Here is a 22,366-nt window from a genome sequence, read left to right on the forward strand (position 1 = left end):
TATTGTCTTTTCTCCATTGCCCTACCCAATGCTCAACACCTAAACCAGTATCAGATATAAAGACAACCACAATAAATATTAAATGACTACAGTGAGGAAATAAATGAATAGGGGAGGGGGGATTCTCACACAGATGAAGGGAATATGAATTAGTACAACCTATTTTTGCCAGTGAGAGTTTACATGTGCTTAATCTGTTCTGGATATCCACAGTATTGTCAACTCAGCACTCCTTCTTTCCCCTAAAAGGTGGATCGCTTCCCCTGTACATGGACCATAGCGAGGACTGTCGAATTCTTACAGGATCTCAGGTCCCAGTTGGAATCATTATATAATCCCTACTTCCTCCCAAATTAAGGTTAACTTATCAGCATTCCACTTTTTTTTATTTTATTTTATTTTTTTTTTCAGAGGCAGCTGCCAGACAGTGGTAGGTAGAAATACAAAGACTTAGCGCTGGGGAGCTGTTAGCAGTCATGTTGTCCACCCCACACCATTAAAGAACCTGATATGTAAACAGAATAAAGCTAACAGAGAGAAGCCTGATACCGGAGATAGAGGGTCTGAACGGAGTTTGAGTCCCAGTTGCCCTGGAGACCCTCCCTGTCCACCCCATGATTTGGCTGTTCAATTTATCCTTCATGATTGGTAATATCAGGAGCCACTCCGATGATTCTTCCAGATATTTTACTTTGAGGAACCAATCTTTCAGGAGTATTCATTATAACCAGGAGTGCAGATATGTACTTCAATCCTCAGTAGACTGAAAGATTTTATAGAGATAAGCTTTTAAACTTGCGACAAATATCAGACCACTACTGCTTGTTCATTAAACTGTAATCACAGAAATCATGGGATTCACGTCAGAACCCTTTAAAAGGCGATGTCAGGTCCCACCCTCAGGCCTGCAAGATCAGATTCTCCAGAGGTCTAAATCTAAGATTCTACATAGGATTTTAATCTTGCAGTCCTCCACCCCCAACCTCCTTCCACACCAATTAATATGCAAATGGCTGTTTTGACTCTTGTAAAAACGCTATAATGTGATTTCCATAGTTTTTTAAATGTAGCCATTTGCATTTAAAGTTTTGAAAAGCAATCAAAAACTGGTTTTGGCCCTTTTAGCACACCACCATTCTCAAGGTTATAAAAGGGTTGAGGTCAAAGTTTTGAGAGTTGCTCAAGTGCTGTGCAATTTCTGTCTAGCTCACCCACGAGGGATTTAAGCTCAAGAGAGCTGGACTGTCCCCTAGTCTCTGGAGTCCCAAAGGTCTATACCACAAATGGTGGCAGGGTAGGGGGAGGGTAAAGATGGCAGACTGGCCAAATAGCTGCCCTTGTGATAAATAGGTGTGTGCTTGGGAGCAGCTCGCACTCCCAAAATTTGTGAAGGCAAATGATGCATGAATGTTTGATACACAGAGTTGGTCTGCAGCTATTTTAAACTGGACTTTGCTAGCGCTAGGACTAATGAGACCTTAATAGAGCAAATCTCTGACGGGTGATGTGCTGGGAACCAGGGGCTGAGTCAGGAATCAAAAGCAAACATCTGGGAAAAGGCACTACCTACATCAGTGGTTCTTAATCTTGAGTATGCATCAGAATTACCTGGAGGGCCTTTTAAAACACAACTTGCTGGGTCCAATCCCCAGTTTCTGATTCAGTAGGTCCGGAGAAGGGCCTGATAATAAGCATTTCTAACAAGTCCCCAAGTGATACTAATGCTGCTGGTTCAAGACTTAGAGAACCACTGGCCTACATTAAGAGAACCGCAGGCAGAGATCCTCGAATACAAGGCAGACTTTCTACCAAGACCTTGTTTGGCAGAAGAGGGTTAGGAGAGAAGAAAGTACAGAAATAAAATTTCAGTGCTCAAAACAAGTTTATTTCTTGCTCACATAAAGTCTAAACAGCTGGGGAAAGAGGGGTGGAGACTGATGAAAGGAGGACCTAGTATAGTCATGCAAAGACCTAAATTGACTATACCTTTGCCATCTTCAAGGGCTTCCAAAGTAATCCTGGGTGTGGATCACTTTGTGGATGGGAGTAGAGAATGGAAGATCATTAAAGAAATTTTAATGGGGCAGGCCTGGATTCCTACAACCATATTCCATTATCTAGGACTTACTCACATGGCCTGACACAGATGGATGAGAGCCGAGGAAATGTGTTCCCTGGCTGTGCAACCACACCTCAGCAACGTTATCTCACGGTAGCAAGAACCTTTGATGGATAGCTAGCAGTCTCTGCCACCAAGCCCCTTCTCCATTATAGGCTGCAGCCTTAAGCAAGTCTGAACTTAGCTTTAAAGGAAATGTGTAGCTAATTACATCAACATTTTAATTTACTAAAATGTGTTTCCAACTAAAACTAACCAAAAGACTGGTGACTGGGGTAAAAAAAAGTTATGAAACCCACCCAATATTCCACCCAGAATGGGAAGAAGAGGCTGGGACAGTGGGTTTGTAGCAGTCATGAGGAAAAATAAAGTTGCTGTTGTATGAACTCTACCGGATTCCTCTCTTTTAACGTGTTACACTACCTTTTAGAGATGTTAAGCAAATTTTTAAGTGAAATAAGTCTAAAGATTTCATAATTTCACATTTACACAACTTGAAATTCTTTATCATACTTAAAGCAAATTACAACTCTACTTTTCAAGAACAAAAGCTTGCTATTACTGAGGACATCTTCAAAGTTTTACTGCAGCTCCAAAAAGAGGAATGTCCCACACAATAGCAGCAAACATTTTGCTTTTTAAGGTGATGACTCTTAATGTAAGGGTACCCATTTGTCTATGCTTGCTATAAACTTAAATTACTGCCTGTAATGTTTCATAATTGACAAAGTTTGAGTCAAGATAAAAGTCATTTATATGACTTTTAGTTATACCTCTTTTAAGACTGTCCACAAGAAAATAAACTAATATATAACGCTATTTACCAAAATGACAAAAGAAAAGCAATATATAATGCTATTCACTGAAAGGACAGAAGAAAGGCAAGAAAAAAAAAAAAAGAAATATCCTTCACGGTCTTTCATTCATTTCATCAATTAGGACACACAAGGCAGCGTCCTTCTCTATAATCTGGTCTCTCCTATGACCAGAATTTTCTCTTTGTTGTTCATTCTGTCCAGTAAAATTATTGCTATCATCAGCATCCATTGGTTCAGTTTTTACTCTCATTCCTGTTTCTGAACGCGGCAAATCATCAGGCAAAGATGCCAAGCAATTTTGAATCATCTCAATGACTCGTTCCAGGTGCTTCTGAAACCTCTCGGCTGTTTCAAGACGTTGACGTTTCTGTACCTCCATCATGACCCTCAAAGTCTCCCTCGCTTGGTGAGGTCGGTATTCATTTATAAGATGATGCACGTGGACAAAAAGTAGCTTAAGATCCTCCAGCTTCTCTTCTCGTTTTATACTGCCGGGGCTCCTAATCAGGATATCTAAGAGGTCTAAGAAATTAATAAGGATAGACATGTTGAGTTTTCTCAGTTCTTTCTTATGGTCAAACTGCATAGGATGAAGCCGTTCAATGCCCTGACTTTCCAAAGGGCGAATGATAAGATCATCACACTGGAACTGGTTGCCAAACATCATGTAACTATCTTTTATTGGAGGTGGAGGCTTGGGAGCGAGACCTTCCTGAATATTTTCATCTGTATATTCCTTAATGTACTGCATTGGAGGTGGTGGAAGTGCACTGACTTGCTGTGGTTCACCCATTGTGGAAGATCAGGAACCTATGGAAATCAACCAAAGATTTAGAGTAGAATTACGAAACAAACACTGTCACATCTAGTGACTACAGACAGAGTATTTTCCTCTGGCAGGGTGCAGCCCAAGGCAAGTAGAAGCCTATAGTTTCTAAACATATTTATAACGGGAAAAGGCTCCCATCCTTTTCCGGTTAAGCATTATATCCTCAATCATCTAAGTATTTTTTCTTCTCTACTAAATACTTTTATTAGCACGGAAAATACACCTTAAGATCCTCCCATCTATTCAAAAAAAATCTTGATTCCACATCCCTCACCAGTTATAAGCCCCATTTCTCTACTCCTCTTCATAGCCAAACTACACATGCTGTCTCCCCATCTTACGGCTCGATCACTTTTATTTTATATTACTGGTTGATTTTCAAAAACAAACACTTAAGTATAACTCTAATAAACACTTTTGACAAAATTAACATTGCTCACATCCAGACACCTAGTATCATCTGAGTTTCCTGGATGAGTGATAATTTAATTCTATACCCTCTTCCCCCACAATGTATCCTACAATTTTTTTATGGACTCAGTAGCCTTTCTACATCTACTATAAAAACCAAAACCAAACCCAGTGTCGTCAAGTCGATTCCAACTCATAGCGACCCTATAGGACAGAGTAGAACTATCCGGTAGAGTTTCCAAGGAGTGCCTGGTAGATTCGAACTGCTGACCCTTTGGTTAGCAGCCGTAGCGCTTAACCACTAAGCCACCGGGGTTTCTACATCTACTATAGAAATTTCAAATCCAAATGTATCTTCCATGGCCACATACTCTCTACTTATGCCATTTTAAGCCTATGAATATCATAAAATGAGAAGACTCTCAGTACTCTTTTGGACTGTTTTTATCAGTTTCAAGATATAACAACATCCTCCAACATCAGAGGGGGCAAGCAGTATTCCAGAGGCACTTCTATACTTGGAACTTGTGAGGTACTGAGAGCAGCTCTCAGTTTCTACCAAGCCACGGTAGTGCAGTGAGTGATGCAAAGAGTCAAGGGGGCATCATTCTTAATCTGACTATAAAAAAACTCATTGCCATTGAGTTGATTCTGACTCATGGTGACCCCATGTGCTCCATAGGGTTTTTTTGGCTGAAATATTTAGGAAGCAGATTGCCAGGCCTTTCTTCTGCAGTGCCTCTGGGTGGGTTTAACCAGCCAACCTTTTAGGTTAGTAGTCGTCAAAGGCAAACCATTTGCGCCAACCAAAAAAAAACCCATTGCCATGGAGTCGATTCTGACTCATAGAGACCGTACAGGGCGCAGCAGAACTGCCCAAGAGGGTTTCCAAGGCTGTAAATCTTTAAGGAAGCAGAATGCCACATCTTTCTCCCATGAAGCAGCTGGTGGGTTCAAACCGCTGACCTTTCTGTTAGCAGCTGGGCACTTTAACCACTGCACCCCTAGGGCTCCTTTTGTGGCACCCAAGGACCTGTATTACGACTATTCCATTGCTGTTGAGTCAACTTTGACTCACAGTGACCCTACAGGACAGTGCAGAACTGCCCCACAGGGTTTCCAAAGCTGTAGTCTTTAAGAAAGAAAAAAAAATTTCTTTATAGGAGCTAAATGCCACATCTTTCTCCAGCAGAGCAGCTGGTGGGTTCAAACCACCAACCTTTCAGTTAGCAGCTGAGCTCTTAACCACTGCGCCACCAGGGCTCCTTCATTATGACTACTGTACCAACCCATTAATTCACTGCTTTCCTAGTCTTCTGCATACTCATTTTTGTCATTCTCCAATCTGGCTTTAATTCCCTGCCACTCTACTAAAATGGCTCATCAACGATCACCACATGGCCACATCCAATGGATAATTTTCTGTGTTCATCTTAATCTCTTAGCAGCATAACTGCTGCTGCTTCTTCCTTCTCAACACTTTTCCTCTTCCCTCAGCTTCTGTGACTCTACACTCATGTTTTCCTCCTCCCTCACTGGCCACTCCCTCTCAGTCTCCTTTGCTGCCTATTCTGGTCTACCAAAATGTTAATGCTGTGCCCTGGGCCCTGCTTCCTCTCTAAATTAGAGAAGCACAAACTCAAATATCAAAGGGAAAAGACAGGAAATAAAGAGTGAAGCACTTGGGGGCAGGGATTATGGTGAACAAAATGTATGCGTGCCATATCTCAAAGCCTCCAGATAATAACATTCATGTGGGAATAAAGGTTCACTGTTCTTCAGTTTCCTGATTTTCCGGGAGAGGGCAGAAATCCAGAGTTTCATGTGAAAGATTGTATATATACAATCTTTGTGATCTGGAGGTCACTAGTTTTAGACCCTGTTCTATAACAACCTTGTTCTATTCCACCCTAGGTGATCTAGATCAATTCCATTGTTTTTAATACCATCTATATCAGTGGCGACGGCACTGGGTACTGGGTATATCAGTGGACCTCAACCGAAGACAATTTTGCCCCCCAAGGGATATTTGGTGAGGTCTGAAGACATTTTTGGTTGTTATAACTAGGGAAGGGACTGCTACTGGCATCTAACGGGAAGAAGCTGAAGATGCTGTTACACAGAAGCCAGCCTCCCACAAAAAAGCATTATCTGGCATAACATGACAGAAGTGCCAAGGTGGGGAGACCCTGATCTGTATGTTCTTGACTTCCTCATTTCTATATCCAGTTCAGACTGCCTCTCTGGGCACCATCTGGATGCCTTATAGGACATTAAAAAGAAAATTATCTGATTCCACTCATCATACATACAACTTCAAACCTGTCTCTCCCCTAGTTTTTAAACTTTCCCTCTCAGTAAAATGTCCCCACTATCCACACCTAGTGTTTCAAGCCAGAAACCTCAAGGTTATCTTAATCCTCTATTTTTATCAACCTACTCCCCATCACACCTGTCACCAAGTCCTATTGACTGTTTAACTTCTGCATCTCAAATTTATCAGTTTGGGCCAAGCCACCATTCTTTCTGGCCGAACACAATAGTTTTCCCAGGAATATTTTTGCTTTCACTACTGTTCTTCTTTGTAGTAGCCAGTATAATCTTGTCTATTATTGTAGTGAACTAGCAATACTGTCTTCAGTCTAGCATTCTTTCAGATTTAATTGTATCACGCTCTTCTGCCTTTGGCCTTTCCACTTGCTATTCTTTCTGCTTGGAATGTTTTTCTGCCTGATCCTAGCATGGGGCTGGCTTCAGGCATTAGCTTAAACTATCACCTTTTCACAAAACAGCGAGATCAACAGTAGGTCTTCTTTTATTCTCTGTACTAGTATCCTGTTTTTCTCTCCCATCAGACTGTAAACTCCAGGAGGGGAAGGATTGTGATAATCATAGTTCTCATTACGTCCACAGCCTTGCAGGTAGGACCTTTATAAATATTTGAGCAGCTCCATCCATTTCAAGAGGGCTCCAATCAATGGGAATTTGAGAGTAGGCTCAAACATCCTTAATGAGTACGCATTTCTCAAATATTTTTCTGTATGAAATGAGTATACAGGCAACATGATTACAATGATAGCTAATATTTTAGCGTACACTATATGCCAGACACTGTTCTAAATATTTTTCTCATAGTTGTGAGAAATCTGCAAAAGGTACTCTTATTGCCTCAGTTTTAGAAATGAGATAACTGGCTCAGAAAAGTTAAGCTACTTGCCTAATGTCACTGAGCAAGTAGCAGAGTAAGGATCCAGAGCCTAAAACTCTTAAATACTACACTATACCATTTTTCTAGACACTGCCTCCATCTTAGTATTGCTTGCAATCTTAGTAGAAAACAAAACTAAAAATTCCACATAGGAAAATATATCGTAAGCAAATTTTTAAAAGATAGTAACTGGGAGAAAAATGTTTGCAATACATAACAGTAAATACTAAACATTTTATTTTGATGTTTTAAAACTTATTTTCAGACTCCATCCCCACTAGAAGGAAAGCACCATAGTATCAGGAATTCTGCCTGTCTTGTTCACAATTCTATCTCAGCACCTCAAACAGTGCCTAGGAAATGCCTGATCATCAAAATAGCCACTGAATGAGTTTTTTAAAATCTATGCTAAAAAATAATAATAGACAAAGGATGAGAAGGAGAAAAATGCCAAATAAAGGTGGGAAAATGTTCAGACATACATTTTTCAGAACAAAACTTAAAATGCTATTTTTCATTTAATGGACTATAAAGATCTCAAATATCCCATCATTCAGCAAATGTCTGAACACTTCCTACATAGCAGGCTCCAGCAGAGGTCACACTCTCAGTTTCTTCAGAGTGGTCACCCAACTTTAGAAGCAGTCCCTTAGCTATTCTGGCCCAGCAGGTATGCCTTCTCAGGTGGAGGGCACCCACTCACTGCAGCTCTCACGGAAGCAGCCATCATCACTACCACTGCATGACTCCCCTAAGTGGTAAGCCAATACCACCCAAGAGAATACGGGGAATTTTCAGGCACAGCTGATGGGAAAGGAACCTAGTAGGTATTTGGAATTTAAAATGGCAATATCCAAATTTTACATGCTGATATTCTTTAAACCAACAATCCCATTTCTAGAAATTTATCCTATAAAAATACTGGTACAAGTACACAAAAACATGTACAAGGATGTTTAACATAGCACTGTTTGAAGAGTAGGAAAATTTGAAAATAACCTATGCCTTCATCAATATGAGGACTGGATAAAATACAATGTCTAATACTCTACAGCCATTTAGAAAAAATGGGTGAGTATGTGTGTGGTTGGGGGGGGCATTTATAAATATTGTTTCAATTATTTACAACACACTTAGTTGCAAACAGTTAAATCAACTTTTTAAAACTTTATTTTAACAAATTCAGAACTCATATTCTTCATCCTGATTTCCCAAATTTTAACATTCTCCTCATTTGCTTTAGCGGCTACTCATCCTTTACCCATAAAGTACTTCAGTGTGTATCCCAAAAACCAGAATGTTCTTTTATAACCACAGCATAATGATCAAACTAGGGAAATCACCATCCATACGGTACTTCAAAATAACATTTTGGACATCCCAGGTTTCACCCCACACAAACCTTTTTTCGGTTGGGAGTCCTGTCCTGTATGTATTCCCCAGCACCATTAGCATTCCTCTATTTAAGTCGCCATTTTCCAAAGGCCAACTACGTGACAGGTACCATTGTTTATATCCTTACTTAATTTTCATAATTCTATGATGAAGATCCCAGGGCTCAATGTGGGAAAGTACTTGCCTCAGATCAAACATTAGTAAATGGCAGAGCGGGGATTCTTATTCTTATCCCAGATTCTTTTAGTTGCAGAGCTCTTCATTAGCAAAGCTATGAAGCTTCTAACTGTACCACTGAGACTTGATATATTACAGAAATTGTGTTCATTTCTCCATTTCCTCTTAGATGGAGCTTTTTGATGATGGTGTTTTACTCATTTTAGTAAAACCAGCGCCACGCATCATAGCCGGTGTTCATACTCAACATCCACCTTCTTAGTGTTTGTTCCGTTCTGGGGACTTAAAAAAAAAAAGTATTCCAGGCCCCCCCACCCCAGGAATTTGATTCAGCTTGTCTATAGAGTGCCTCTGAAAAGTCGTTTTTAAAACCTCTCCAGGCGAGTCTGACGATTAACCTTGAGATCTATCGCCCCCCTGACCTCTATTAGCTCCCTGATGTGGGAAGGACAGAGATGGTTCTTTCCATTTGACAAAGGGCCAGAGGGAAGAAATAATTCGCCCATGGCAACACAATTTAAAAAACCGGCGGCGCGGGGCCTAGAACCCAAGCTCTCAACCTCAGTGCGGCTCGGTCTCCCCACCCGGACGAAGCCTCGAGTCAGCTGCGCAGGCAGCACCCTGCGGCCGGGTGTCCACTCAGGGGGTCGGGAGGCCGAGCTCTCCGAAGGAAGGGGAGAAAAAGGAGGGCCACCCTCGGACGGCGCGCCTCCCCAGGCCTCCCCCAACCCCAGCCCAGCTCTGAAATAGGAGTAGGGTCCGGAAGAAGAAACGCACGCAGACCGGAGCCCCAAGCCGTCGCCATCCACTAACCTCAGCTCTGGGCTTACACCGGTAGCCGCCTTAGCCACTGCCACCAAAATCCGATTTCCGTTCTCCTTCCCCAGGAAGAAGCTCCTAGGCGCTGTCCTCTGATTGGCGGAAAAGACTGTCTTTTCCCGAGACTCTAGTCCCGCCTCAGATCACTAGGTCGCTATTGCGCCTGCGCGGCCTCACGTAGTAGGCACAGCCGCTAGGAGGGGTTGGAGGTGAGCTTGCTGGTCTGTGTATTTTCAGTCATAAAAAAGAGAGGCTCATGGCTCCGTTCCTTTTTTTCTTTTAATTTTTTTAAAGTGCTTAAGACAGTTAAACAAAGCATCCATATGGTTTGTATAAAAACTAGAAAATACAGGTAAAATTTTTAAAAAAATTATATCAACAAAACTCTAAACCCACGTCAAAATAGTGTAAATATATAAAATATAAATAAATACGTATTAATATATATAACGTAAAAAATGACTAAAAATGATATTGGACTCTATATGGTACTTATAATTCTTTTAAATAAGGGTATATTTGTTAACATGCTTGGGAGTTACATGTTGTGAATCTTCATTCTTCATCATCCATTGACTTTTATTTTCATTTAGGAATTCAGAAGGGTCTATTTAATATTTCCAGGCAACAAATTACCAAGTTAAAAAAAAAAAAGACTCAGACTTAAAGGTTTCTTATAGAGGTTATTTTTGTAAGAAGTGGCACAAATTTCTAAATTTGTGGGAGTCTTGAAAGAGCTGTGGACCAAATAATACAAGTAGAGATGAATTTTAACAGAGCAGAACAAATGGGTAGCTTTTATGAAAATCAGCATGTTTTTGTGAAAAATAAGATTAATATTCATTCTGATAAAAGTTTGCAGCAGTTTTACCTCCTCAAAAATAAGATTCATTGCTTTTTTTTTAACTTACTGTGAAGAATTTCTAATATACACAATAGCAGAGAGAATAGTGTAATCAATTTCTGTATGCTCAGCACTACCCTGAATAACTACTAGCCGTAATTTCATCTGTATTTCAGCATGCATTTTCAAAAAATATACACTCATTTCCTTAACATAACCAGTATCATTATCTCATTTAAGAATAAACTAACAATAAATCTTTAATATCAAATATGAGGCCAGTATACAAATTTCAAGTATCTCAGGATCCAAATAAGGTCCACCTTTTGTAATTGACTGTGTCTTTTAATTTCCTTCTAATCTATAGGTTCCTTCTCCATCTCAGTTTTCCCTCATCTCAGTTTATTTGTTGAGATAACCCATAATTTCTGAACATACCCCAAATAAGCTCTTCTCATTTCCCTTGACATTGTTCTTGTCAAGGTCACCAGTGACCTACACTAATGACCTTCAATGGCCATTCTCAGTTCTCGTTTTACTACTCCTCTTAGCAGCATTTGACACAATTTGGTCATTTAGATTATTCTGGAATTCAGTTCTTCAGATACTTCTCGGTCAGATATTATCCAGGCCCTGGCAACACCCTCACCTCTGAGCTTTAGACCCCCGTACCAACATTATTAGACCTCTTTACTGCCAGAAAGTCAAGCTAGATTCAAAAGAGGATGTAAAACGAGGGATATCATTGCTAATGTCAGATGAATCTTAGCTGAAAGTAAAGAATATTAGAAAGATGTATACCAGTGCTTTATTGACTACGCGAAGGCATTCAACTGTGTAGGTTGTAACAAATTATGGATAACATTGTGAAGAATAGGAATTTCAGAACGCTGATGTGAAACCTCTCCGCAGATCAAGAGGCAGTTGTTCAAATAGAACAAGGGGATACCGTATGGTTTAAAATTGGAAAAGTTGTGCATCAGGATTGTATCCTTTCATCATACTTTTTCAGTCTGTATGCTGAGCAAATAATTTGAGAAGCTGGACTCTATGAAGAAGGTTGCCGGCATCAGGATTGGAGGAAGACTCATTAATAAGCTGCAGTAAGCAGATGACACAATCTTGCTTGCTGAAAGGGAAGAGGACTTAAAGCACTTATGGATGAAGATCAAAGACTACAGCCTTCAGTATGGATTACACCTTAACCTAAAGAAAACAAAAATCCTCACAACTGGACCAGTAAGCAACATCATGATAAAGGGAGAAAAGATTGAGGTTGTCAAGGATTTCATTTTCCTTGGATCCACAATAATATCCATGGAAGAAGCAGTCAAGAAATCAAACGATGTACCGTATTGGTTAAATCTGCTGCAGGAGACCTCTTTAAAATCTTTGAAAGTAAAGATGTCACCTTGAGGACTAAGGTGCACCTGACCCAAGCCATAGTATTTTCAATCACTTTAGAAAGCTGGAGTGTAAAAAATGATGACTGAAGAATTGATACATTTGAATTATGATGTTGGTGAAGAATATTGAATATACCATGGACTGGCCGAAGAATGAATAAATCTGTCATGGAAGAAGTACAGCCAGAACGCTCCTTAGAGGCGAGGATGGTGAGACTTTGTAGTGCTTACTTTTGATACTTCATGAGGAGGGACCAATCCCTGGAGAAAGTACATCATGCTTGGTAAAGTAGAGGGTCAGTGAAAAGAGGAAGACCCTCAGTGAGATGGATTGACACAGTGGCTGCAAGGATAGGCTCAAATATAGCAACGATTGTGAAGGTGGCACAGGACCAGGCAACATATAGTTCCATTTTACAGAACGTCACTATGAGTTGGAGTCTAATTTACGGCACATAACAACAACTATTCACTCAATTGCAAAGGCTCAAACATGAGAAGTCATCCTTTACTCCAGCTTCTTCCATATTCCACATCCAAACTACTGGCATTTTGTGTTCTTTTTTTAATAAAGTCCCAAATTTGACTAGTTTGCTCCATCCCACTGCTATGATCATATCCCACACCACATTTATCTCTCACCTGGACTTCTGAAATAGCTTCCTAACTGGTCTCCTCAATTTAACTTTTCCCCCCTCTTACTCTGTTTACTAAGGAGCCATGGTGGTGCAGTGGTTAAGCACTGGGCTGCTAACCAAGGGGTCTTCGGTTCGAACCCACCCTACCAGTCCATGGGAGAAAAGATTTGGCGACTTGCTCACATAAAGATTACGGCCTAGGAAACTGTATGGGGCAGTTCTACTTTGTCGTATAGGGTCACTATGAATCGGAATCAACTTGACAGCTCACAACAACAATCTATTTACTATTCTGTCTTAAAGGATAGATTTTTATCACTTCTCTACTAAAATTCTTAATGGCTTCCCATCTCATTTAGAATAAAATTCAACGGAGTCACCATGGCCTACGAGGCCCTTCAAAATTTACTTCTTGGCTCTCTTTCAGGTATTATTTCCCACCATTTTTCTCAGTGTTCACCCTTCTTCAGCGACACTGGCCTTACTAATTTTTCCCTGTAAAATCACTAAGCACACTTCCACCTCAGAGCCATTGGTTTGCCTAGAACTCTGCACAGACATCTAATGCCTCACTCTCTCACTTTGTTCAGGTCTCTGGTCAATTGTGACCTTTCTCAGAGAGCATTTCCCTGGCCACTCTGAATAAAATAACACACCCCCAGTCATTCTCTGTCTCCTTATTCTGTTATCCTTCCTTCATAGCACTTGTCATCATCGGAATCATTGAGTATATTTTTTATTTTTTGTCTTTTCCATCAAAATGCAGGGTTCATGAGGATAGGGCTTTTGTCTATTTTATCCACTGTTGCATTCTCAGCACCTAGAAAAGTTTCTGAATTAGCAAGTGCTCCATGAATATTTATTAAATAACAAATATATAATCGTATCTCTTTTTTTTTTTTTTTTGCTTTGAAAACAAATTTATTTTCTCACAGTTCTGGAGGCTAACGGTCCAAATCAGGGTCTTGGCCATGTCAATTCCTTATCGGTAGCTCTGGCTACCGATTTCTTGGTTTCTTGGCTTGAAGTCGATCCTCACGTGGCATCTGTCTTCCTCTGTGTGTGCATCTGTGTCTAACCTGCTCCTTTTGTAACTCAGAAGTGATTAGATTTAGGATATGCCCTACACTGTGTTCTCAAAGGATTGATTAACTACATTATATTACATTATGGAAAATGATTATATTAAATTGTATTCACAGGTATAAATCAGTTGCTGTCTAGTTGATTCTGACTCATGATGACCTCATGGGTGTCAGAGTTGAACTGTACCTGTTACAGATTAAATTGTGTGGCCCCAAAATGAGTGTCAGCTTGGCTAGGCCATGATTCCCAGGATTGTGTGATTGTACACCATTTTGTCATTTGATGTGATTTTCCTATGTGTTGTAGATCTTACCTCTATGATGTTAATGAGGCAGGATTAGAGGCAGTTACATTAATGAGCCAGGACTCAATATACAAGATTAGATTTTGTCTTAAGTCCATCTCTTTTGAGATACAAATGTGAGAAGTGAGCAGAGAGACACGGGGACCTCATACCACCAAGAAACAAGAGCCAGGAGAAAGCACGTCCTTTGAATGTGGGTCCCTGTGCTGAGAAGCTCCTCAACTGGGAGAGATTGATGACAAGGACCTTCTCCCAGAGTCTACAGACAAAGAAAGCCTTCCCCTGGAGCTGGCACACTGAATTTGGACTTCTAGCCTCCTAAACTGTGAGAGAATAAATTTCTCTTTGTTAAAGCCATCCACTTGTGGTATTTCTGTTATAGCAGCACCAGAAATTAAGACAATACTACATAGGTTTTTTTTCCCCCTGACGGCACTGGGGGTGGGGTGAATGTATTATGTTGTTGTTGTTGAGAATATACACAGCAAAGCATACAACAGTTCAACAGTTTCTGCATACACAATTTAGAGACATCAATTACATTCTTAGAGTTGTGCAACCATTCTTACCCTCCTTTTCTGAGTTTTTCCTCCCTCCTTAGCATAAATTTACTGCCCCCTAAGATTTCTAGCTTATCTTTCTAGTTGCTGTTGTCAATTTAATTCGAATGCTCAAGGCAGACCTTTTTTACTAGTTAAGCTAAACTATTGTTCCTTTTTAAGATGACTGCAGGGGATATTTTTGGTTTAAGGTTTAAAGATTATCTCAGGCAATAGTTTCAGGGGTTCATCTACCCTCCATGGCTCCAGAAAGTCCAGAGTCCATGAGAATTTGAAATTCTAGCCTGCGGTTTCCCCACTTTGATCAGGATTCTTCTGTGGAATCCTTGATCAAAATGTTTGGTAATGGTAGCTGGGCACCATCCAGTTTTTCTGGTCTCATGGCAAAGGAGGCAGTAGTTCATTGACTCAATTAGCATCATATTCCATACCCTCCTCCTATTCCTGACTCTCCTTCTTCTATTACTCCAAGTGAGTAGAGACCAACTGCTGTGTCTTGGATTGCTGCTTACAAGCTTTTAAGATCCCAGGCACTACAGAGTGAACTAGGAGGTGGAATAGAAGCACTAAACACATTATTAGGCCAATTAACCAAGATGTCCCATGAAAGCATGACTCTAAACCTCCAAACCAAGCTATAATGATAATTTTTACAGGACTTCAGACTGTGACATTAACAGATATACCGCAGTTCATTTAGCCAAGCCCCACTGTGTGAATACTTTTTCCTCTCAATTTTCACTATTATAAATACACTGGATGAACATTCTGGTGCATATGTATTTTTGCATGTGTCCAATTTTTTCCTTGAGATAAGTTTCTAGAAATGGAGTTATTGGACCCAAAGTTCGTGGTCTTACAGATAGTGGCAGGATCCAGGACTCATAACTCTCAGTCTACTGTCCTTTTCAATAAATTACAAATTAATAATGGCTGTGAAGTCCATGTCATGAGAGCCTTTAGTGAAAATATGGCATGTAGTAAGCATTTCTTTGTGTGGCTGTATTTCCAGAATCTAAATGGAAACTTTACTCCTTAAAGATGCCTACTATAGTGTCATGGATTGAACTGTGTCGCCCCAAAATATGTGCCAACTTGGTTAGGCCATGATTCCCAGTATTGTGTGGCTGTCCTCCATTTTGTGATTTTCCTATATGTTATAATTTCTGCCTGTGGTTAAAGAAGGTTAGAGTGGCATGTGACACCTTTGCTCAGGTCACATCCTTGATCCAATGTAAAGGGAGTTTCCCTGGGGGTGTGGCCTGTACCATATTTTATAAGAGATAAAAGGAAAGGAAAGCAAGCAGAGAGTGGAGACCTCATAACACCAAGAAAGCAGTGCTCGAGCAAAGTGCATCCTTCGGACCTGGGCTTGTTGCGCAGAGAAGCTGCTAGTCCAGAGGAAGAAGATTGATGACAGGGACCTTCCTCCAGAGCCAATGGTGAAAGAAGGCCTTGCACTGGAGCCAAAGCCCTGAATTTGGACGTCTAGCCTACTAGACTGTGGGAAAATTAATTTCTGGTTGTTAAAGCCATCCACTTGTGGTATTTCTGTTACAGCAGCACTCGATAATTAAGGCATAGAGTTTAGCAAAGAACGCGTTCATTCAGTGGATCTTTATTGTGTGTCTCTCGTGCCAGGCACACTGTTATAGAAGCTAAAAAAAGACAAAACCTTGCCTTTCAGTGGAGAGACAGTGATAAGCTCTACAGGGAAAAATAAATACAGATTAACGTTATAGTGATGTGGTCAGGGGCAGCCTCTCCCAGGAGATGACTTTAGAACTGTGTCAGGAATGAAGAGAAGAAGTAAACTATGCAAAGATCCAGGAAACAGAAAGTGCAAAGAGCCTGAGGCCAACATGGTCTTGCTGTATTAGACAAGAAGGGAGAGTTGGAGGAGATGAAGAAGGAGAATCAGGCAGGGGTATGTGGTAAGTGGCACCTTGCCTGTGTTAGGCATTTGGCACGTTATAAAGATCATCATTATTTGTCATTAGTAACTAAGTGGCAAAGAGAAATATTTCAGAGTTTTCTCCACCCTGTTGATTTTGTTTTTAAGTTTAGGTTGACTGAGGTATACTTTTCATAGAGTAAAATTAACTTCAGGCATATGGTTTGGTGAGTTTTTTGACAAATACACACTGCCACGTAACCGCCACCAGAAGGATCAAGATATAAAATATTTTCATTACCCCCTAAAATTTCTGTGTTGCTTTATAGACAGCCCTTTCCTTCACTCCCAGCCTCTGTAACCACTGCTGATTTCTGTCTGTACAGTTTTTCTAGAATGTCATATAAGAGTCATGGGGATTTCTGTATCTGGCTTCTTTCATTTACTGTAAGGTCCATCCCTGTTATGTGTATTCGTAGTTTGTTCCTTTTTATAGCTGAGTAGTGTTCCTTTGTATGGATGTACCATAATTTGTGTATCTGTATACCAGTCGATGGATGTTTGGGTTTTTTCCAGTTTAGGGCTGTCATGAATAAAGCTACTATAAACATTCTGGTACAAATCCTTATGTGGACATATGTTTTCAGTTCTCTTGGGTAACTACATTAAGAATGGTATTGCTGTGCCTTATGATGGTGTTGTTAGTTGCCCTCAAGTTGACTCTGACTTGGGGAGACCCCGTGTACGCAGAGGAGAACTGCTCCACAGGGCTTTCAAGGCTGTGACCTTTTGAAAATATGTCAAGCCTGTCTTCCCAGGTGCCTCTGTGTGGGTTTGAACTGCCAACCTTTTAGCTAGTTGTGGAGCGCTTAACCATTTGTAACACCCAGAGCCTCCTGCCTTATAATAAGTGTGTTTAACTATATAAGAAACTGTCACACTGTTTTCTAAAGTGGCTATATCGTTTTTCCTTTCAGTGCATGACGTAGTTGCCCTGCATTCTCGTCTGTGCTTGGTATTGCCATTTTTAGTTTTAGTTTTTGTGCTTCTGTCATGTGGTGGTTTTAATTTTCATTTCCCAAATGTTGAACATTTTTTATTTGCTTACTTAGCATGTGTATCTCTTCTTTAGTGAATTGCCTCTTCAAATTTTTTGCCCTTTAAAAAAAATTTATAATAAACTTTATTTTTAGGGCAGTTGTAGGTTTATAGAAATATTGTGTGGAAAGTGCAGTGTTCCCACCTACTCCCTCCTCCTTGAACATTGTTTCTCCTATTAATATCTTACATTCCTGTGGCACATTTGTTACAATTGATGTACCAGTATTGATACAGTATTATCAGGCCATAATTTACATTAGGGTTCACTCTTTGTGTTGCACAGGCCTATGGGTTTTGAAAGCATACTGTCATGTGCCCACCATTACAGTATCGTACAGAGTAGCTTCATGCCCTAAAAATGCACTGTGCTCCACTTATTCATCCCTCCCCCAACCCCCTGGCAACCACTGATCTTTTCTCTGTCCCTATGCTTTTGCCTTTTCCAGAATATCATATATAGTTGGAATCAAATAGTATATAGCTGCTTTAGGACTGGCTTCACTTAGCAGTATTCATTTAAGGATCTTCCATGTCTTTTCACAGCCTAATAGCCCCACCTCTTTTTTTTTTTAAATTGGCTTGTTTGTTTTCTTACTATTGAGTTGTAAGAGTGTGTATATATATCCATACACACATATATATACATATATATGTATATGTACACACACACACATATATATACACACAAACATGTACACACACGTAATATGGTATACATGTATATGCTCTGGATATGAATCCTGTATCAGATATGTAGATTGTAAATATTTTCTTCCAATCTATGGCTGAAATTTCCATTTTCTTAACAATGTCTTTCCAAGAGCAAAGGTTTTTAATTTTGATGAAGTCTTATTTATCAATAACTTTGTTTTATTGTTGATGCTTTTTGTGTCCTGAGAAATCTCTGCCTAACCTAAGGTAACCATGTTCTCCCGTAAGCTTTCTTCTGGAGGTTCTGTAATTTTAAGTTTTATGTTTAGGTCTGTGATCTTTCTGGTTAATTTTTATATATGCTGTGAGGTAAGGGTCAAGATTTCTTCTTTCTTTTTTTTTTTTTTTTGTATAGGGAAGTCCAATTGTTCCAGCACCATTTACCCTATTGATGTTGTTGGTCTTCCAACCTTTGGCATTGGTAAAAAAGGTACATACCTAATAGTAGTAATATCTCTGAGCTCCTGTTAGTCAATTACATTGTATCTCAGCTTATTACTCAGAGGAGGCAGAGGGAGTCGGAGCTTGCAAATGAAATTTTTCATCTTCAGTCCTGTTCCTTCCTATCATGTGCTTTTTTAGGTTTTTTTTTTTTTAAATTGTGGTAAATCTATGGATAATAAACATTTGCTGTTTTAACACTATCATGTGATTTTTATCAGCTGATATATATTGTTTAAATAATACACTTTGGGCGACAGTTATCTCTAATTCATTATTCTTTGAAGTCTGCAGTATAGTTTCAGTTCCTACCCACTATTTCACCATTTTTGTTGTTGTTTCGTCAGTACTAATGACCTTATCACTAACAACAGTACCAGCAACCCAGACCTGCGTGCAGCTGACTGGGGCGGGGTGGGGGTGGGGGATGCCTGCAGTTTGCTTTGTCTGCTACACCTTTGCTTAGCAGCAGAGGGCAGCATTAACCCTGGCATTTGGTTACTACCCTCAGTTGAAACTTATATTTAACAGATTGGTTTCCCCCACTGATGGATGCTGTTAGTTATCTCTTGCAGGCTGAAGAACGTAAAATATATTTTGAATATTACAAAAAGGCGGGAAATTCCTTTTGAATGTGTAGCTGTTACTGATATTAAAGTCTACATTTATATTATTAAGTGGAATTTCACCAAAGAAAAAACACCTATACCATTGTCATACCAGGCCTTTGAGTCATCACACACCTATGCATCTTATTGGTTGGCTGATTGATTGATTGATTTCCTACACACTCCCCAAAAAGATGTGGGTTAGATCCAACCCATTTAAGGTCTCCCTTTAAAGCCTGTCTCAAATGTGACCTTCTCCAAAAGGTTTCCCCAAGTTCACCCAAATAGAGGCTACCTCTGCCCCCACTTACAGCCCCTTTTCTATGTATCCAGAAGCGCTCCTCTACCTTAAGATATAATTATGTACCTGCTTTATCTCCCTGGCTATAGCTAAGTTGCTGACTTATCTGGGCATCAGCTTTGACAGTTCCCACCACTGCCTCACTCACAGCCAGTGCTGAATGTATTATTGTTGAAAGGTGGATACTGAACAAAAGTAAAAGAAGAAGAAAAAAAAACCTCCACATTTCCTGAATGTTGAGTGTGTACAAACACGAGCTGCCTGCTTTCAGTGTCCCTTTGCATCGGGACTGGGACTAGGGTAAGGTGAGTGAGGCCTCAGGTGCAAAATTAAGGGTAAATAATATTTGAATGTAATATTTAAAAAATCAAAATTAATGCAAAAAAATTCATGATGGATAAAAAGATTACAACTTTAAATAAAGACAGGATCAGTAAGTAGTTCATATACCATTATTCTAAGAGGGGTAGACCTTCCATAACACTCTTACATTCAAAGGCCAGAGTTATTTTTCTGAAGGTAAATGGCAACGCGTTCTTAGAGTTTAATAAAGCATCTGGTTTTAATAAATTCATTCATTCATCTAATATTTATTGATCACATAGTAAATGTCAGCTACTGTGCCAAGTGCTGTGGACAACGGTGGGCCAACCCATTCCAAGAGCAGGTGCTTCTTCTCTGCAGTTATCTGAGAAAGGCATTATCTACATTGTTCCACTCTGCCTTGGGCCAAAATGAGTTTCTCTTAGAACACTGGACCTCCAAAGGCCTCCAAAGGATGGAGACAGTTTTTATGAGTTCAGACCACTACTTCTTTCCCTTGTTAAAAGGAAAAATGTCTGGGATATATGGGGCAAAGAAAACCCTGGGAACTTATCCAGGGTCTCTAACTGGTTTGATTTCTCTCCATCTTTCAGAGTCTTCTGATGTTAGTTATGTATACTGTGCCAGGGTTTGTAGTTGTATTTAGTGGGAGGGATAGGAAACAGTATGTCTGCTCCGTATTTCATTTTTGAGCATGTAGTGAATTATTGAAACCATGAGATTTTTTGCTTCCTTTGTTTTCATGTCCACACGTTCCAAATATTCTACCATAGACATTGTTTTTTCAGTGAGGAAATATGCTGTATTTTTAAATTATTTACATTCAAAATTGTATATGCTACATTACAGGTTTTCTGGTTATCATGAGCTTTTCTCGTATGGTTATGGAGTCCACATTACACTAATACAGTGTCACTAGTTGTTTTCTCCAAGAAGCAGATTTTGAGAAGGAGCTTAGAGGGCAGGATGTTGAATAAGGAGTGTTCTTAGGACCAAGACATGTGGAAAGGAAAGGACGGAAGCAAAAGCACAAAGGGAGAGATTGAGTTGTGATGCATGCCATACGGGGAGTTCTGGAACTAGAATGGCCCTTCAGAGTTGATCGGTTCTTGATGTGGGCTGCTCTGGGAGCATCACCTTGTGTAAGGCACCTCTCTTCAGCAGGCAGTTTTGTAACTCACTGCCAGCGAAGGCTGTCTGTTGGCAGAACTTCCAACAGCTGGAGCCACAAGTCCTTTGTTGAAGGGTTGTCTGGTGGTACATCAGTGTCAACCCCACATGGGTATTTCAAATGGAAGGTGTCTTTCAAAACATTCCCTTCTATCTCTGCATTTTGGAGTTCTTGCATCTCAGAAATAGGAAGTGACATCAGGCCACCTGTTAGCAACCCCTTTCCCAAATACTCCTCCCCACAGCAACCACAGTGACCTTTCCAAAGTGTAAATCTGATCAAGTCACTCCTCTGCCTAAAACATTTCAGTGGCTTTCCATTACTCTAAGGACAGAGGTCAGGATCTTTCACATGGACCTCAAAGCCCTGCACAGCCTGTCCGTCTGATGCCTTCTCTACTGCTCTTGCCCTGCCTGCCGTGATGACCTGCCTTCAATATAGAGGCAATTTTCTTTCTCCCACCATAGCATGTGTTCCCATTCCACTTCATCACGTCAACCCCATTAGCTATCTTCTTATTTTGTTCTTGGCAAAAGATCCCCTTTGTTGTCTTTGTGTATGTGTATGCTAGGAAACTCAGACTTTAAGCCTGGGACACTTGTTAGTAATCAACCAATCATCCAGTCCTTCGCTGCACTTGCAGCAGCAGAATCATTACCATGGTGAATATTGTTGACAAAAATATTGATCTTTATCTGATAGAGTGTATTGGCTTGATGCCCCAATTGATATCTCCCTCAGGAGGAAGAGGCCTGTTGCTTTTAACACGTAGGTATTTATACATGCGTCTCTAGATGAACTGTCAAGATAGAAAAGGAAATGCAGAGAAAGTGCATGGCAGAGCACAGTGTGGTGGGCAAGTCCCCACCTCCACCTGACTTCAGTGGCATTTGTGTGAGATATAGGTCTGCTTACTAACACCCTGCATGCAGATAAACTAGGTTTATATTGAAGAAGACCCTTTTTTGAGGGAAGGTGGAGAAAGCATAAGGCAAAACTAGGAGAAGGACAAAGGGTAGCATTGTGGCTGTTACAGATTGTGTCCCCCAAAAATGTGTATCAACTTGGCTAGGCCATGATTCCCAGGATTGTGTGATTGTCTACCATTTTGTTATCTGGTGTGATTTTCTTCTGTGTTGTAAATCCTATCTCTGTGATGTTAATGAAGCAGGATTAGAGGCAGCTATGTTAATAAGGCAGT

At 40.2% G+C, this 22,366-nt stretch overlaps 1 protein-coding gene across 1 annotated transcript; it reads right to left on the reverse strand.

The window, feature by feature from the left end:
• Window positions 1–248: 248 nt before the first annotated feature.
• On the reverse strand, window positions 249–9,856 carry MED7 (mediator complex subunit 7). Its single transcript, XM_049874207.1, has 2 exons — window positions 9,771–9,856; window positions 249–3,747 (listed from the first exon to the last, which is right to left on the reverse strand). Exon 2 carries the CDS (start codon window positions 3,728–3,730, stop codon window positions 3,029–3,031), a length of 702 nt encoding a protein of 233 aa, XP_049730164.1. The 5' UTR covers window positions 3,731–3,747; window positions 9,771–9,856; the 3' UTR covers window positions 249–3,028.
• Between the last annotated feature and the right edge of the window lie 12,510 nt (window positions 9,857–22,366).

This window comes from Elephas maximus, chromosome 2 (assembly GCF_024166365.1).
Source record: "Elephas maximus indicus isolate mEleMax1 chromosome 2, mEleMax1 primary haplotype, whole genome shotgun sequence".
Lineage (NCBI taxonomy): Eukaryota > Metazoa > Chordata > Mammalia > Proboscidea > Elephantidae > Elephas > Elephas maximus.

Excerpts from the sequence above, each read along its gene's own strand:
- MED7 (XM_049874207.1), bottom strand. The coding sequence starts at position 3,730 with ATGGGTGAACCACAGCAAGTCAGTGCACTTCCACCACCTCCAATGCAG.